We start from the raw sequence: 18,861 nt of genomic DNA on the forward strand, positions 1-18,861 counted from the left end.
CAATTCAAAACTACAGGTAAATATTTATCATTCTATAGAAACTATACTATATATTTATCATTTTTATGTTTATATATATCAGTGTGTAGGGGTATATATATATATATATATATATATATATATATATATATATATATATATAGTTTTAGTAGCTTAGGCTGAAACTTACACTAACACTTATACCAAAAGTGGAGACACATTTTTTACTATGAGCCACTGACCAAAAGGATTAAAAAAAAACATGGGGCTGGGCGTGGTGGCTCATACCTGTAATCCTAGCACTTTGGGAGGCCGAGGCAGGCGGATCACAAGGTCAGGATAATGAGACCATCCTGGCTAACATGGTGAAACCCCATCTCTACTAAAAACACAAAAAATTAGCCAGGCGTGGTGGCGGGCGCCTGTAGTCCCAGCTTCTCGGGAGGCTGAGGCAGGAAAATGGTGTGAACATGGGAGGCAGAGCTGGCAGTGAACAGAGATCACGCCACTGCACTCTAGCCTGGGTGACAGAGCGAGACTCCATCTCAAAAAAAGAAAAAAGTGGGACTCATATTGGGTAAAAAGCAATTCTACTAAATTGTAAATAGGAAATGTGACATCCTGTTTCACAAATGCAGCAACTAAAGTATCATATAAGTTCTATGGTCATTTAAGTAGTTATGGTCAGATAAGGAAAAAGTGTTTGGAAAGTGGTGGTTGGAAGTATATAAAAACAGAAAAGAAAAAAGACAAAATCAGAAAAAGGACAAAAAGCAATGGTCAGAACATAAATGGCAGAGAGAAACACGGAGACTAAAAAAGAAATTCAATGAAGTAATAACCCATATTGCATGTTTCTCAAATCTGATTGCATTTTTCAAACCACAGCAAAAACAGATTTGCGACCTGGTTCTTGACATGTGTGTCGTTGGCAAAAAAAAAAAAAAAAAATTTCTCAAGCACAGAAGCTTCTTTACATCTACCTAAACAATGTTTGCTTCTCAAATTTTCATGTCTCTCCCAGAGCCACCTCTTGGATCCCACCTCTAAAAATCTGCCAAGATTTCCATGTGAAAGAGAAAATAAGTAACTGAATCTATCTTTGTTTAGCCTGGAGGAAAAAAAAGGCACTATTCAAAAAAGACACTAAGTGACAGGGGAGAGAAGGATGGCTGGCAGACATACAACCATTCCAAATTTTAAAATCAGTAAGGATTTCAACCAAGAATATAAGAATTAGGTATTCACTTTAGAGAGGTATGAATTTCTTGTAGACTAGGCTCTCAGCTCCTAGATTCTCCTAGCATTATAAGCAATGGCTTAGTAATTGTACTAAAGTGTAAACATTCTTCACCAGAAGACAGCTATCAAAACAAACTGTGTGTCACTGGTGACTGCAGGCCAGGGTCAAGGGTGTTCCTTAAGATTTAGATTGTTTTAGATTGATTCTTCCACAAAGCTATGTGAATCTGAACAAGTCATTTACAGTCAAATTATTTTATCTATAAAATGGGGATATGATAAGGATTCTGTAGGAAATAATAGATTTTTAAGTATTCAAAGTATATAGCAACATGTAAATTGAAGTTATTATGAAATATTTTTCAGCTTGTGGCAACATACGATGTGCTGTTCATGATACCAGATCCCACCGATGGACTATGGTATCAAAATAAGGTACCAGAAAGGATTTCCTTCATATTCTTAGTGACTCCGAAATAAGGTAGACACACATACAATATTCACCCCAATATATATCTCTTTGTTCCTTCCCCAAACAATAACTAGTACTAACTAACCTATAGCCACAAATCCTAAGCCTTTTTATTCCTATCCCTCTCCCCTTATCCAGTTATGTCTTTAAAAGGTCACCTTATTCTGTAGGGCCTCTAGGTATCTGAATGGCTTCAACCAATTTAGGCATGCTAGATGAACAGGAAAAAGATACACAGGCCCTGAACAGGAAAGACTCTGGCAATTCAGTAGTAATGCCTTCATAGATAAAGGGATTAGACAGCACAAGCAATAAACTATAGGGATGATCCAACAAGAAACTGCATTAAAAATTGAAGCCAAATCCCAAGAAATCATGTCTAGTTAAAGGAGAGTGTTAAGAATTAAGTGCATAGCATGGCCCTTGAAATGAAAGCAGCTGAATGAGAAAATGTAACTGTGAAGCTCAAGTTGAAAATAGGGAACCACACAGACTGAAGTTAAGTTTAATTTAGATTAAAAGTGAACCAGTACAAGAAAGCAAAAAACTCTAAAGAGAATTCCTTAAACGCCTAAGGCTGAGATTAATTCTTAAAAATAATAATTTCAAAATACATTTAATATATTACACACCATTGATAGAGAGCAACAACTGGCAGGTCCTAGCAAAGGACCCTGCATGGACTCCAGTGACAAACAGACAAGAGGTGAAAACTAACAGGCAGGTCCTAGAAAGGACTCTGCATGGATCCAGTGACAGACAGACAAGAGGTGAAAACTAGCAGAATGCCTGCATCAACTGTACTGCTCCTTTCGTACTTTTCAGAAGGCATGCTTTACAACAGCAAGTGCTTCTGTTTACCCACTGAGAGAAGTACACAAGCTGCTAATAGTAATGGCAATCGAGTTTTATGGTTATATTTCCGCTAAATATAATCTTAGTACATTTTTAAATCATCCAGTGGCCAAAAATAGTGTTTATTATTTATTCTAGTAAATTGGAAATTAAACGAGAATACAAAATTTCTTAAACCTTTTTTAAAAAGTTTTCCACACATATAGAGGATGCATCTTTAGAAACAGGTAACTAATATTCTCCCTTTCTCTTTTTTAATTCTAACAGTGTGGATAGGGTAGATCTCTAAAATTAACTTTCTTGATAGAGCTGTCTTGCTTGCAAACCAGTCTGAATACCAGTTTTCTTCAAATTAAAAAAAAAAAAAGCAATGTTTTTTCATAGATGTTTTTAGCTACCCTTACATGTATTCAACATTTCCTTGAAATTTAAAAATGTTGAATAAAATGTATACCAACGCTAATGATTAAATTCACCTTATAATAAGTTATCTGTAGTAAAAAATCCTTTTAGAAATACCGTGGCAAACCTTCTATGGAAGGTTTTTCATCCCGTAGCATGGTTCTAATACAGTTCTTGGTAACATAGTTATTAGTATGGTTATACAGCAATATATAACAAATAATATAGCTATTTTTTAAATAAGTTATTTTTTAAAGTTCTTAGTAACACAGTTATTACTATAGTTATATAGCAATATATAACAATAAATAAGTAATAATATAGTTATTTTTAAAATAAGAAACATCAGCTCCAAAAAGGGGGCAAAAAAAGGAAAAATTACAGTAAGATCAGATTTTAATCTTACCTGTACAAAACATAAAGTAATAAAACTTGCCCTACAAACCAACAGGGTATAAGTGACAAATAAGATAATGTATGAGAAAATGCCTTATAAATGCTAATATGAGACAGAGACACTAATAGTTGTGATTCCTATGACATACCCATACCTGTGACCTGGCATCTTGCCAACTAGAACACTGCCACCTTGTCATAACTACAGCAAAAGAATAATTGCTATTTGCTCCAAGATACTGCAGAAGTCTAAAAGTTGTTCCATATATTAGTGTATTCTCAATTTTTTTTAATTGGCAATTTATATGTAGTAACTGATTTTTTCCATAAACTCTAATTTTGATCAATCAAAATGGTATATTCTATTGCCATAGACAAGTCCACAAGGGCACAGGCCTCCATTCAGTATACTGGCCCTTTCTGCAATAGCATGCAAAGATACAAGAAATGAAGAATCCCAGAGGTGAACACAGGCCACACCAGCATCGGAAATGAAGAAGATGGCCGATGCTGTGCAGACCGCCCGGGAGGAAAGTATAATACCTACTGTTCCAACTGAGGAACCTCTGTCTCCGCTTCCATTCCTAACCCCCTCCGCAGTGGGCTGAGGAACCTCCATCTCCGCCCCCGATCCTAACTCCCCCAGCAGTGGGCTGAGGAACCTCTGTCTCTGCTTCCAATCCTAACTCCCTCTGCAATGGGTTGCAGAAATAAAAGCTGGAGCCAGAGGCACTAGATGTGAAAAACAACAGTGTTTAACACTGGTGGCTTGAACTTTAAATTTAGGGTGGCAACTACCAATGAAAGTAAAACAAAACAGTAAACATCTAAATCACTAAGTTCATTCTATCTGTGAAGATCTGGTTTACTGTGGCAAAGACAGCTATAATTATTCTCTTCTACATTAGTTTTAAAGGGGCAAGGCAGGGTGGAAATCACAATAAATGCCAAACTTACAATTTTTGTAGCAAGGTTGCCTGAAGGGTTTTCCTTTTGAAAAGGCAATTGCCACTATGAGGTACTGAAAACTGGAAATAAAAAACACTGTGGTATTTTCATAATTTTGTATATTATGTTCATCAAGTTCGGTTTCATTGTCTACGTGTGAAAAATTCCAAAACTGGCTTCCTGTTGTATTACAAGCACTAGAACACATGCAAAAAATGTCTGCATTAGTAAACATAATACTCTTTCCCAAAAGAAACCAATCTTACCTTAATTGCCCTGAATCACTATCATAACAAATAGAAATATGATATTTACAGCAAAAGGTCCAACAATATCAATATAAGATATATAAAAACAGGTACAAGAGTATGAAGGGTTTTCTCTTCAGTCAGACATCTCAATCACTTAAAAAATTAGAATCTAGTAGGAAATATTTAATAAGCCCCCCTCAGTTTTTTTAATTTTGGGAGTAATTTTAGCAGAGTGAAAACAGACAGACAATGGGCTTGACCCAAGCACTATCACTTTTCAGTGCTAACTGAGGAAATATTATTTACTCTCTCTGAGCCTACCTCCTTCGCTGGTAAATGTTGGTACCTACATCACAAGTTGACTCGTGCAAATGCCTAGCAAGTCCCTGGTGCTGAGATGTCCCTCAATATTCTCCAGCTATGGCTGTCCCTCATTTCTACTTTCAGGTAGGCAGGACCATCAGGCACAGAAACAACTAACTATGAGAAGTCCCCAACAATCATTACTAAAGCATTAACTATAAACACAAGCAAGTGCTCACAAAATGTGATTAACAGATTCTGCTGCAAGTGAACCATGAAAAGATTCTCAAGAAAATTCCACCTCTTTTTTTTTTTCATGTGCAGTGTTTCTATGCACATATAAAAAAAGTATGTTAAATCTCCTAAAATCTTCTAAAAATTTTAAAGATAATATCCCTCAATCAAGCAAACTAGAAATAAATGTTTACATCTGAAAATTTATTTCTACAAAATTAACACGTTTAATTAATTAAAATGATGTTATAATTTGTGATCTGTAGAGCACTCTACACTCTACGAATAGCAAATACACCTAATTTATTTTTCACCTTAAGTTCTAAAATGCCATTTCCTAAACTGGGGGAAGAAAGATTAGAAGTACAAAACACTCTGGGTTTAGAAGAGGACCCAGAGATTAATTCCAACTTTCTTATTTTACAGATAAGTAAGGCTCAGTAGCAAATTAAGAAACTGATCTAAGATCCCCATTTTGGTAGGATTATTAGGATTTTGCCTGAACATCTTCCCAAAGATAGGAGTGACCGTGATATACAGGCAAATACAGGCCAAATTATGTAAGTGTTTAAAGCAGCCTGCATGCAAACTTTGTCTCAAAAAACAATCTCTTGGCTCACTGCAACCTCTGCCTCCCAGGTTCAAGTGATTCTCCTGCCTCAAGCCTCCCAAGTTGCTGGGATTACAGAAAGGCGCCACCACGCCCGGCTAATTTTGGTATTTTTAGTAGAGACGGGGTTTCACCATGTTAACCAGGCTGGTCTCAAACTCCTGGTCTCAAGTCATCGAACTCCTGGTCTCAAGTGATTTACCTGCCTCGGCCTCCCCAAAGTACTAGGACTAGAGGTGTGAGCCACTGCACCTGGCACAAACTTTTATATTAACTTCTAACTCATATTTGTATCATATTATGTTGCACATATTTTATATAGATTTTTACATAGATTGACCAACTTACTCTGATTTTGGATGCCACACTTCATACCAAGGTTGCTGCTTGACCCAAAAAAAACCCAAAGATTGAAAACCAATGCAGATGATAATCTGAGACAAAACGGAGAAGAGAAGGGCCCCAGATATAAGACCCGAAGGTGGTCTTTGTGCCACAAGTTCCTTCCAGGCAGGATTTAAACTCACTATATTGAAAAGAAAAAGAGGAAAGGTTTGTATCTACATTAATCTGTCACTATATAAGGCATAACTAGATTCATTTAGGAACTTTAAAAATTTGTTTTTGCCTAACAATTCTTAATACAAAAAATCTTCAAAAACCAAGCCACATATCGTACATATTTAAATAATCTGTAAAAGTAAACAGTGTAGGTTTTTTGAAAAACGCCTCAGGAATAATTTTTACATTTCTATTGAAATTCAGCAGTAATATTAACAAATAAAACTAGGCCAGGCATGGTGGCTCATGCTTGGAATCCCAGCAATTTGGGAGGCCATAGTGGGAGAATCACTTGAGCCCAGAAGTTTGAGACCAGCATGGGCAACATAGTGAAACCCCATCTCTACAATAAATAAATAAATAAATAAATAAATAAATAAATAAATAATTTTAAATTAAAAAAATAGTAAAACTAAATATAAACACAATAACTATAAAGTTAATCATCTCATATATTTAAGAGACCATTATATTCTGAATCTTTAATTGCAAAACTACAGTTGAAATAATACATACTTCTTCCTCTTACGATATTAACAATGTTTGAAGCAATATAAACATAGCAGAAACATTTTTCAAAAAGGCTTTCATTACTTATTAAGGTAGTATACACAAGTTTTCCACTATAAAGTTTCTATTTTTCAGCTGGGCACAGTGGCTCACGCCTGTAATCCTAGCAATTTGGGAGGCCGAGGTGGGTAGACCACTTGAGGTCAGGAGGTGGAGACTGGCCTGGCCAACATGGTGAAACCCCGATTCTACTAAAAATATAAAAATTAGCCGGGCATGATGGTGCACACCTGTAATGCCAGCTACTCAGGAAGCTGAGGCAGGAGAATCGCTTGAACTCGGGAGGCGGAGGTTGCAGTGAGCTGAGATCGTGCCACTGCACTCCAGCCTGGGTGACAGAGACAGACTCTGTCTCAAAAAAAAAAAAAAAGAAATTTCTATTTTTCCCTTTGTAACTAGCACCTTGTGAAAAGATACTTTGAGACTGTGAAACTCCTGCTCCTCATCAAACTTTCACTAGTTTTATCATCTACTAAAGGTAAGTGGTTCTCAACTAGAGGATTTTGCACCCCAAGGGAGCATCTGGCAATGCCTGGAGATATTTTTTGTTCTAATCTAGGGGACTACGGGAAAATAGGCATAAAGGACATTGTTGACACAAATGACAAAACCTGAATATAGGTTTTGTACCAGATATTATATCAATGTTAAATTTCCTGATCTTTACAACTGTATTTAGTTATATAAAAGAATGGTTTTGCTTTTAGAAAATATACACTAAAATTGTCAGAGGCAAAAGAGCATAATGACTCAAAACTTATTTTCAAATATTTCAGGGAAAAAAACAATAGAGACAGAACAATAAAAAAACTGGCGCAAGATACAAACAACTGGTAATAAAATAACATATTTACAAGGAATCTGGAGAGGTGTGAGCTGTTACAATTGTTGATGTAAATTTACAAAAATTTAACGTCACATCAGAATTTCATACACTTTAAAAATCAATAACAAAGCAAAATACTCACTTGTAAATACCACTACCAAAATGATTGCCAGATCAATGAAGAGAAACTGGAAGTCTCCTAGGTTACTTAAGATCTACAGAAGTAATTTTAAAAACATTATTAGTTTTTGGGAATTATTTTTATAGTGTCCCCAGGTTTTATTAATAGTTTGGATTTTCCCTATAACGACAACTTAAAAATGACACTTGGACCTGCTTAAAAATTGAAATATAAGTGTCTCTGAAATTAAATATAACATATATTTACAAATATTTGATTTAGTATATTAGTATAAAAAGCATCTCCTTAAAATTTGTTCAATAGGCTGGGCGCGGTGGCTCACACCTGTAATCCCAGCACTTTGGGAGGCCGAGGTGGGCAGATCACGAGGTCAAGAGATCGAGATCATCCTGGCCAACATGGTTTTTTTGGCAAAAAGAAAACACAAACATTTACTCAAAATATTCAACGTTGTAAATTAGTATCTTCATTTAATACCATCCCTTCTGATACTTTCTACAAATGGTCAAATGGGATAGTGTCACCATGAGTCTTTAGGATGTCAGAACACTTTGATTATAAAATCTGATAGGGTACCTGTGGCCATCGCTGTTTATACTTTTTCTCCAAATGCAAACCATTCTCCAAATTCAACAAACCACTGTTGGAACATCTTTTCTCATTTTAACTTTTTCAATCTGCTACTCAAACTACAGTAAATTGAAGGTAAATTTATAGGTACTACTCACATAAACAATTACTAATAGATGCATTCAAAATCAAACACATACACTCAACATCTTAATTTACCGTGCACATTAAGTGTTATCTCTGCACACAATGTTAATACTCACAGAATACAGCAGAGTAACACTGAAGTACTGGATAATGCTGTACAATGCCATGAATTTAAACACACAGAAGGAAGTTATTAAAGCAGCACGGCCTTCCCTGTGAAAAGAAATCAAATGTTGGCCTATGAATAAAAGCGTTTTAAACTCATTTTCCAAACCACAATTTTATCTTAACAGATGAACATCAACAATCAACGGCTACAACAAAGTGCTTATCCACCAAAAGAACTAAACCAAGTGAGGAGTAGCAATCAATCTGTTACTAATAAGTTACAGCTCAAATGTGCTAATCTGCTACTATTAAACAAATTCATATTACTTTTTATGATAATTTTCTCTTCTGTATTATTAAAGACAGAGAAAAAGGGATGAGAAAAATTTTAATTTATACTACCTGATAAGGTTTGGCACACAGGAAATACTAGGAGTTTTAGAGGTAAAGGGAGATGCCACTGAAGCTTCGAGCTCCGATAAGGAAATGCCTCCGTGTGCCCTCTTCAAAGCCTAATAATTTTAAGAAAACTGGTTAAGTTTTGTGAATATGATTTAGGCTAGAGTAAGAACTATAAAAGTAAATCACAAAAACTATACTTACACCACAATCATTTGCGCCATCACCACACATCCCAACAAAATAACTAAGAAACAAAACAATGTTAAGATTTTAATTAATTTCTTAAACTACAAAACATTTAACTTATTAAGACTTTTCTATTACAGTATTATAAAGAGCTAACACACCAAGATTCCCCCAGTGGAACTATGAATCTTTTCACTATAGTGAACACAAGTGTGCTGCTTTGCAAACAGCACCGGACCGCAAGTGAAATGAGCTAGGTTATTGTCCTACTTCTGTCACGTTATCGGCAAATCATTTTGGTGTCTCAATTTCCTCATCTTTAGAGCAAAGCACCTGTGCCTACAGTCTTTAGTATGGCTACTTTTAAAGTTATCAGTAAAAATTTATCCCTTAATAACCTGAAACATAACTGTTTACTAAAATGATTAGCCACTTCTATCAAGATAGAGCACCTGAAAGAATGAAGTCATAGAGAAAAAACTGTGGATTTTGTACTTTAGCTAAATAAAAAGCACATGAGACTCTTTTAAAGAGGCACTTAAAGTTCTCATCTATCTTACAGATCACAATTATATATATAAATATGAAATATTAGTATAAGAAACATATAAAAATTATTTTTCTGATGCTGAAATGAAACCATCATTCATCAAAAACCAAAACCAAAAAAGACGCCAATACTTACTCAACATTTTGCAATGCTTCTATCAACTGTGTCTTCTGATCAGGTGCCATACGGGCAAACACGGTGCCATGCAACATCAGCTGGAAACAATAATATAAATTTCTCAAAAATATTGTTCACGATGCACTCATGTGAGCACATACATAGACCCAAATTACTTACCTTAGGAACAAGGTCTTGAAAATGCTCCAGTATCACTGAAAATGATTTTCCATTCATTGCAAAATGATAACGAGTCATTTGAAGATCGTCTAAGCTATCATGGACCAATTTAACCGGAATAGCCTGTGTATATGAGACATTGGGAACAATATTTAGGCAACCAAACCAAGTAAAACAATTCTATTTTAAACGTATTTGTTCTAAAACTGAATTCTTTCATTTGATATGTTCCACAACACACTGAAAGCCTGACATTTATTCAAAGGAAAAAGAAACTCAATTAAATATCAGCTTCAATTTGAAACGATGCATGAACTGAGTATGATAGACCACCTGCATCCTTTACTACTAGTTACCTGAAGAATACGATAAACATCTGGAATTCTTGTACTTTAAAACTATGCTTCTCATCTTAACTAAATATCAAAATTTGAACATTGAGATTCCTGGGTCTGTCCCAGTCCTAATGAAACATAATCTCTGAAAAAATAGCCCAGACTTCTGTTTTCATTTAGTTTTTGCTTTACTGTGTTTTAATGCACCACTTTTTTTATTTTTTCAGACTAAATTTAAATCAACAAACTTTAAAAGGGACAATCAATCTTGACCTTACCTCTGGGTCAATTGCTGATGGATGACTGCACTGCGTGAGGGAGTCTGCATAATGCCAATTTATTTTGGCAACTTTCCCATCCTTTGGAGGTAACGCTTCGGCAATAATCACTTTATCCTGAGGTAGAATCATTCCACAGTCTCTGGCCACAGAGACAGCAGTCAACATACTGTCGCCTGATTTTCAAAATATTTTAAATGTATTAAAATTAAAATGGAAACGTGAATGTATCAAACACGCAATTGCTGAGAATCTACTAGTCTCCATGACTGGGCTGGCAGAGTAACAATAACGTATGGTTCTTCCACTTACAGTTTAAAAATAACAGAACTGGAACATACTTATCAAAAGAAGCCTCAAATAATGCAAGCACGTATATGCTAATGAAAACATCTCATCCACAATTTTTAAAGCCAAATATAATTCTCAATCTTTTCCAGTCATGCACTATTTGTATCTACACAATAGCTGGCACGGTGCTACATACAGATCAGGTGGCTCAATAAATACTTACCGAAATAACTATACAAAGTGACTAGTGGTCTGTGCAAGAACACTAGCACCATATCATAGAAAATGATGAATTACAAAAGCAAGATTATACAAAACAAAAAGGTAAGACAGGTAATAAGAACAGGTGTAAACGAGAAACAAGAGAGACAACTTCTCAGTCATGAGAAGAAAGAAGAGCAGCAAGAACAGGATCTTATTAAGGAGAAGCAGACAAAGGTTTGTGGATCCCACTGCTACCAAAACAGAAGAGCGAGATATTTCTTTCCTCAATTTCCACACACTATTTCCAAGAATATCTTCCTATGACCTTTGGTACACAAAGCCATATTCTGGCAAGGGGAAAATAAATAAATAAATAAAAGAGGAGGACGAGGAACAGGTGAAAAGTGTCTTGACAGAGAAGACACAAGAACTAAGAATGGCTAGAATGCTAACAGACTTAGTTACCTTGAGTTATATGGTAAAATTATGTTATTAGATAGATCTCAAGAGTCTAAAACACAAAAATGTATACAGACTTTCTCCATATTAGTCTTACTGAACACGTAAGTGCCATTAAGTATCTTAAATCTGATTATCTGCTAAGAAAAAAAAGAAAAAACAGAGCTACCACAATTTCACACAGCTAAGGAGTAAGAGTTATCTAACATTATTAACAGTATAGTAACATCAGGAGAATCCCTTAGATGTACTAGAAAAAAAAAAAAAAGTAGGCTATTTCACTAGAATTCAAGCTAGGGTAATAAACAATATCTTACATATAAACATTTCATGCTATCAAATATCTATGAATCATTTTCTATGTACCTGACAGTTCTAAAAGTTGCAAAGGACCCCAACATGAGTAAAACATATTCCTAACCCTCAAGAATCTTATATTCTAGTACAGAAAACAAATCTACAAATAACACAAGGTACAATAAGTGCTATAAGAAATATATGAATAAAGAGAGAAAACAAAAAGGAGTCAAGTTTAAATTTTTACAGTGTACTTTTACTATTCTACTATACTTTCTATAAATAGGATTCGCTAGACCTCAAAAAGAATACGGCAGTTATCTTGCACTTGGGAAAATATTCAGAGCTAAAAGAGAACTTAGGTTGAAACCGCTATAGACTATATAATATGATTTTATAACTGATTATCCCTCAATATAATATGACTTCAGCTCTGTCACACTCCATTTGCTTCTGTGTTCTTTTATAAAGTCTAACCTGTGACCATGACAGTGCGAATGTTGGCTTTATGCAAATCTTCAAGTACTGCAGGGGTTTCTTGCTTTAATTTGTTCTGCATTATAATTAATCCCATAAAATCCATGTTGTTCTCAATTGCATCTCTGCAGAAAAAGAAGTTTTAACACATAATGGTTTAGTCAACTGAGTAAGCAACTTATGTACACAAAATATCTAAGCAATTAAAAATGTCTATAAGTTACAACGCAGTTTAAAATATCTATAAATGAAAACATTTTATATGCTGAATAAACCACGTGTGTGTTCAAGAGTTCAGTATCTCAATATAATAATCATTTGGAAATGTATGTCACTGTACACTAAACAATTCTAATACTAAGGAATATTCATCTTGTGTAGTATCCAAAACTAAGCATAAATCTATTCTTTACTGCTCTCTACAACATATCCTAATTTAAATGTTAAGTGAAAAAGAAAAAACTGTGCCACAAGCACATTCAATACAGTTTTCGTGGATTCATTAACAAGTCTCAGATCAATTCTATAAAACAATTACTGACCCTGAAAATGTGACACAAGAACCATTAGCAATCCAACAATGAGATCTACTTGAGACCCAGAGATGGGTCTTTGAAAATATTACTAATATCGTTATCAAGATGCTATTCTTTAAATAACTGAGTATCAAGAATGCACCAGGCACTATGCTAGTCACTGGGAGGTTAAAGACAAAAAGGGATGATCTCTACTCTCAAGAAACTTGGGTGGGGAAACAGACATGCAACCAAAGAGATGCACACAAAAATAGTATGTGCTTTAGCACTATAAAAGAGATGAAGTCTGTTCAGTGATAGTTACGTTCTTAAGAAATCCCAGGTCAGGCATTGTAGCTCATGCCTGTAATCCCACCACTTTGGGAGGCTGAAATAGGAGGACTGCTTGAACCTAGGAGTTTGAGGCCAGCCTGGGCAGCATAGTGAGACCCCATCTCTACAAAAAATGAAAAAACAATTAGCTGGGCATGATGACATGTGCCTGCAGTCCCACTACTAGGAAGGCTTGAGGAGTGAGGATCATTTAAGGCCCAGGTGGTCAAGTCTGCAGTGAGAAGTGTTTGTTCCACTGCACTCTAGCCTAAGCAACAAAGAAAGACCCTATCTCCTATCTCAAAAGAAACAAACAAAAAAAGAAAACAAACAAAAAACACTTCAACCTACCTAAATTATATCATAGAAATTTTTTTCTCAATGGGGAAGGAGGAAGGCCTGAGGTCAGAGACTAGAATTTCAGACTTGGAATAACCAAGCGATTTTTCTGACAAAATTCCAATAAAAGTTGCTTGAAGTATGTATCTATGAAATCTAAAATCTCTGAAACACCTAATTTCTAACAATGGGTAGTAAGGATATTAGAGAATAGTTGAGAAAATTAATATAAATGAAACTGCTGGTGGTAACAGCAGGAAAAAGCCTTGAAACCTGAAATTGTATTTCAAAGCCCAAAGTTGTATCAATGTGAAGACAATGTGTCAAAAGCACTAAGCCATTTTCCTTCAGGCCCTAGTTTCTGGCTTCAGCTCGTCTCCTAACTCTCTCATACCATATGAATGATACAGGTCATGGAAATCTTACCCTCTAGTTAGTGAATAGTCCAATATTCAAGATATAAAGGCTTAAGCTATAAGGGAAATGCTAAAACCTGTTCCTACAAGGTAAAATGGAAACAGAGGTCTCGGTGGAAGGGTAAAGAAGAAAGGGAGTAGAGAAAGAGAGGAAAGTTAACAAGGAGGGACAGGGTATCCTCAGCACAAGGACAGTCTATCCAATGTCATGGAAGGATGTCTCAAGATGACACGCCTAAGAACTATAGGCAGCCAGGCGCAGTGGCTCACGCCTGTAATCCCAGTACTTTGGGAGGCCAAGGCGGGCAGATCACGAGGTCAGGAGTTCGAGACCAGCCTGGCCAACATAGTGAAACCCTGTCTCTACCTAAAATACAAAAATTAGCCAGGCATGGTGGTGTACATCTGTAGTTCCAGCTATTCAGGAGGCTGAGGAAGGAGAATCGCTTGAACCCGGGAGGCAGAGGTTGTGGTGAATTGACATTGTGCCACTGCATGCACTCCAGCCTGGGCAACAGAGCGAGACTCCGTCTCAAAAGAAAAAAAAAGAACTGTAGGCAATTCAATAGTTAGTGTTTATGGGGGAAAATGGCAAAGGCATCCATTTTCTTATCCCCTAGCACCCTTGCTAGTGTGAAGCTATAAATTAAGAAGAGACTAATGTGTCCTTAGTAGGAATTAGGATATAATATTATACCTATTTGTGGTTCCCGACATGCATATGTATCACATAATTTGGGTAGAGGTTTTTCATTTTTTTTTTTTTAAACTCATGCTTAGACCTCACCACCTCCCCCAAATAGGCAGAATTAGCAGGACAGCCAAGTGACACTCCTTTCTGCTTACAAAACTAGGTACATCATGAAATATTCCTAAACAAAAATGCTATCCTCAAAGGTAGGTCTGTATCAGTTACAGTCAAAGTGACAATCCTTGAATATGACACTGTCATTTGACGGGGGGGCATGGAGAGTACTGGGGATTAGGAAAGAAGTGGAGTGGGAGGAGCTTGGTTACTATGACTCATTATATTCTGATCGAAATTAGTAGTTATATCCAACCGCTTGGCAAAAGTGAGAAGATCAATTGGTGAAAATAAACTTCTATAAAATTACATTTACTGTTCTTGGAATGTGCCTGACACACAGTGGGCACACAATAATTAACAAATTGAAAACAGTTTCAAAGAGCTCTAAGGAAAAAACATGACGTTACAATAACATAAGGAAACACAGGTAAACAGTCAATACAGAATGACCACTTAAGGCCAGGAGTTCGAGGCCAGCCTGGCCAACATGGCAAAAACCCCGTCTCTACTAAAAATATAAAAATTAGTCAGGTGCGGTGGCACCCGCCTATAATCCCAGCTACTTGGGAGGATGAGGCACAAGAATTGCTTGAACCCGGGAGGCGGAGGTTGCAGTGACCCGAGACTGCGCCACTGCGCTTGAACCCGGGAGGCGGAGGTTGCAGTGACCCGAGACTGCGCCACTGCGCTTGAACCCGGGAGGCGGAGGTTGCAGTGACCCGAGACTGCGCCACTGCACTCTAGCCTGGGTATGGGTTGAGACTGTCTCTCAAAAAAAAACCCAGAATGAAAGGAAATCAGGCAGTGGGGAAAATGTACTTTTACTTCAATCACCTAAAACAATATTATATTAGATATCTTTTTCATGCATTCAATAAATACTCAATTACATGCAAATTACTGTGCATGACTAATATAACCGTCAATGATGGTGACTGGGAAACTAGGAAAGCCGTTCAACCTCACCTGCTAATATTCTGTACTTTATGCCACGTCAGTTTTGACTCCAATTTTCTGTGTGCAAGAGCAATCACACGGAAGCCCTGTTTAGTGAAGTCTTCCAAAACGTTTTGAAAATCGACAGGAACTTTTTAAAAGAAAGAGTAAATTTCATTGTTAGAGTTGCTAATACAAGTTTATTCAAATACCAGAATTTTACCCAAAGCATAGATATTTCCTTACCTGTTTCAGGTTTACAAAGACTGGCAATGACCTCGGGTGCTCCTTTCATGTAGGCATCCATTTTCTTATCCCCCAGCACCCTTGCAACCACACTCATACGTTGCAAAGCAGAAGAAAATGGGAACTGGCGAACAATTCCTATTTCATAAATAGCCTATATCATTTCAAAAGACGCACAAAGCACTTATTATTCTTAAAGAATCAAAACAAATATACTTAGTAAGAAGTAAACATTCTTCACTTACTGGAAGTTCAAACAGCTCCTACAAACGAAACAAAACAAGAAAAAATAGTACAGATTAACTCTATTAACACACTAAAGTTAGAAAAAGTTTACTAAGCATCCACAAAACATTATTTGGAAAAGAAACAAGCAACTGTTTTTCAAAGTCAGGATTCAAGATTCCTTCTATACTACTTCCCATTTTTAAAAAGTATGTTCTTAAATATTTTCAAATGTTCTGCTATCCTGAAAATATTAACACTTTAAGTACTAAAATAAACTAAGGGGTGCAAGCAAGTGTACATACCAAAAAACACAAAATAAAAATTAAAAAATAATAGGCTGGCTGGGCGCAGTGGCTCACGCCTGTAATCCCAGCACTTTGGGAGGCCAAGGCAGGTGGATCACTTGAGGGCAGGAGTTCGAGACCAGACTTATCAACATGGTGAAACCCCATCTCTACTAAAAATACAAAAATTAGCCGGGTGTTGTGGTGCACGCCTGTAATACCAGCTACTCAGGAGGCTGAGGCAGGAGAATCACTTGAACGCAGGAGGCAGAGGTTGCAGTGAGCTGAGATCTCACCACTGCACTCCAGCCGGGGCGACAGAGCAAGACTCCGGCTCAAAAAATAATAATAAACTCTGGAAAGAACAAATATAAACAGGAAGGAAAATGAATTACCCAGAATCCTGCCAACCAGTTATACAAATAAGATAAAGTGGTGTTTATCAGAATCTTGGTAAATTTCTTGGATATGTAATACTTATACATGTAAAAAAATTTTCAGGTAACTTAAAAAATAGTAGTAATAAACTAAGGGGAATATATTTAAAAATTCACCTAAAAGTAAAGCCTTTCATACATACTTTTTATTAAATTCTAGGAATACAGATGCAATTTAAGAGGATTAACCACCAGCTGTATAAATCACAAGGCACTAAGCTGCTCAGTAAATAGGAAAGAAAAGTGATAGTACTGAGAATTAAATCTCAACACAGAGGTGTAGCTTCTGATAAACGCAGTTAAAATATTCCTATCTCTGCATAAGAGTTAAATGAAGGACTTGTGACTTCCTCTTCTAGCAACGTTTCAAAATGAGAATTAAATGTAAGTAAGCAGGCTGGGGGTGGTGGCTCACACCTGTAATCCCAGCACTTGGGGAGGCCAAGGTGGGGGATCACTTGAGCCCAGGAGTTTGAGACCAGCCTGGGCAACATAGCAAGACCTTGTCTCTATAAAAAATTAAAATTAAAAAAAATTAAAAATAAATATAAGTAACCACCAACAGTTTTATCTAGCTTTAAGTGACTTCTCACCATTTCTTGGTTTCCTGCAGGGGTAGATTCAGGAAGCAGTTGTTTGGGAGGACGAACCACTGTGGGCATAATTCGATTATGAAGTGCTGTTTCTTCTTCGGTTGCTTCTTCCAGAATCTGGAAAAAAAAAAAAAAGACAAAAAAAACAAAAACACAACATTCAAGCACTGCTTCATAAAACTGAATTCATGGTTCCATTTTTAAATGGAACATTATGGCCATTTTCAATAATTAAAAAAAATGTATGTCCAAGGAACAAATGAGCACTACTGGATCACTAACATAAGTAAAAGAAAATATGAACCAAGATGGTGAGTTAGATACCTAACAACCCACGGGAGAAGGGTTGCTTCATTCAGGGTTAGAAGCAGAATAAAGAAATAGAAACTGATCTCACTTCACTCTTACAACTTGTTGGGTTCAGAGAAAAGCTCTGCAAAAGACAAAAGGTTCTTGTAGTCCCCAGAATTTTCAGGCTCATCCAGTGATTCCTTTCTGCTACCAAGAAAGGATTCGAAAGTACATAGAGCTCAGATATGGTTAGCAGAACCGCTGGGTCAAGAACAGGCTAAAGCACAAAGATATGAGTTCAGAGTTTCTCAGCTTGAATACTTCTAGTTAAGCTAATACTTTAAAGAACTTTTTTGGTGAAAAACATTCAAAGAAAAACCTATATTAAACACACACTATAACTAGTGGGATCAATAAATGAGAAAATAATAGGGAACTGTGAAAAATTAGCCAATTTTGTACAATTCTAAGACACCTTTTTTCGTATCTTAACATCTCTAAAACCGGGATGCATCTTGTATCACATGACACCAATCACATCAAGTCACAGTTGTGACTGGCTATGTGAAACCATTTCATTGATAAGTAAGCTCTGGTGGGATCAAGCATCAAAGCAACTCAGGGCCAGTGAAATATGCCATTATACAAATTTTCTTAATTTCTTTGAAGATCCACCAACACTGAACACTAAATCTACTGAAAATCTATTCAGTTGGAGAAAAGCTTAGAGAAGAACGATAAATCAGCCCATTTTTGTTATTCTCTCTATAAATGAAGTGAGGCCTCCTTTTCAGAATTAAATTTCAAGAGTGTTTACCATGGACTTTCAGTAGTTGGCAGATGGAGCACTTATCCCGTCACCCCCTCCCTCTCTCCCTTTCAAAATGTGGGTAGGGAGGGAGGGAGGTGGGGAGGCAGAGAAGAGGGAAGGGAGGATCCTGTAAATGTAAACAGAAAACAAACCTGAAGGAAGGGATTTCAAATATGGAAACAAAGGGCAAACTGAAACCTATGGATGGATACAAACAGGAACGAAACAGTAG

The 18,861-nt window shown here is 36.4% G+C and overlaps 1 protein-coding gene across 13 annotated transcripts in view; it reads right to left on the minus strand.

The window, feature by feature from the left end:
* The window catches only part of ATP13A3 (ATPase 13A3), a 92,376-nt gene that overhangs the window by 18,252 nt on the left and 55,263 nt on the right, over window positions 1-18,861 (minus strand). For 11 of the 13 annotated variants that reach the window (XM_063722589.1, XM_054550981.2, XM_054550983.2 and 8 more), the window contains 14 exons: window positions 17,528-17,644; window positions 16,231-16,248; window positions 15,986-16,139; window positions 15,770-15,890; window positions 12,393-12,517; window positions 10,665-10,840; window positions 10,052-10,174; window positions 9,890-9,969; window positions 9,220-9,262; window positions 9,019-9,128; window positions 8,625-8,721; window positions 7,792-7,864; window positions 6,041-6,218; window positions 4,304-4,491 (listed from right to left, as the gene is read on the minus strand). In XM_063722589.1, coding sequence (XP_063578659.1) covers window positions 4,304-4,491; window positions 6,041-6,218; window positions 7,792-7,864; window positions 8,625-8,721; window positions 9,019-9,128; window positions 9,220-9,262; window positions 9,890-9,969; window positions 10,052-10,174; window positions 10,665-10,840; window positions 12,393-12,517; window positions 15,770-15,890; window positions 15,986-16,139; window positions 16,231-16,248; window positions 17,528-17,644 — 1,603 coding nt within the window. The remainder of the gene's footprint in view (window positions 1-4,303; window positions 4,492-6,040; window positions 6,219-7,791; window positions 7,865-8,624; window positions 8,722-9,018; window positions 9,129-9,219; window positions 9,263-9,889; window positions 9,970-10,051; window positions 10,175-10,664; window positions 10,841-12,392; window positions 12,518-15,769; window positions 15,891-15,985; window positions 16,140-16,230; window positions 16,249-17,527; window positions 17,645-18,861) is intronic. The other 2 variants (XR_008523357.2, XR_008523358.2) reach the window with 1 other exon arrangement.

Source organism: Pongo abelii, chromosome 2 (genome assembly GCF_028885655.2).
Source record: "Pongo abelii isolate AG06213 chromosome 2, NHGRI_mPonAbe1-v2.0_pri, whole genome shotgun sequence".
In the NCBI taxonomy this organism is placed as follows: Eukaryota; Metazoa; Chordata; class Mammalia; order Primates; family Hominidae; genus Pongo; species Pongo abelii.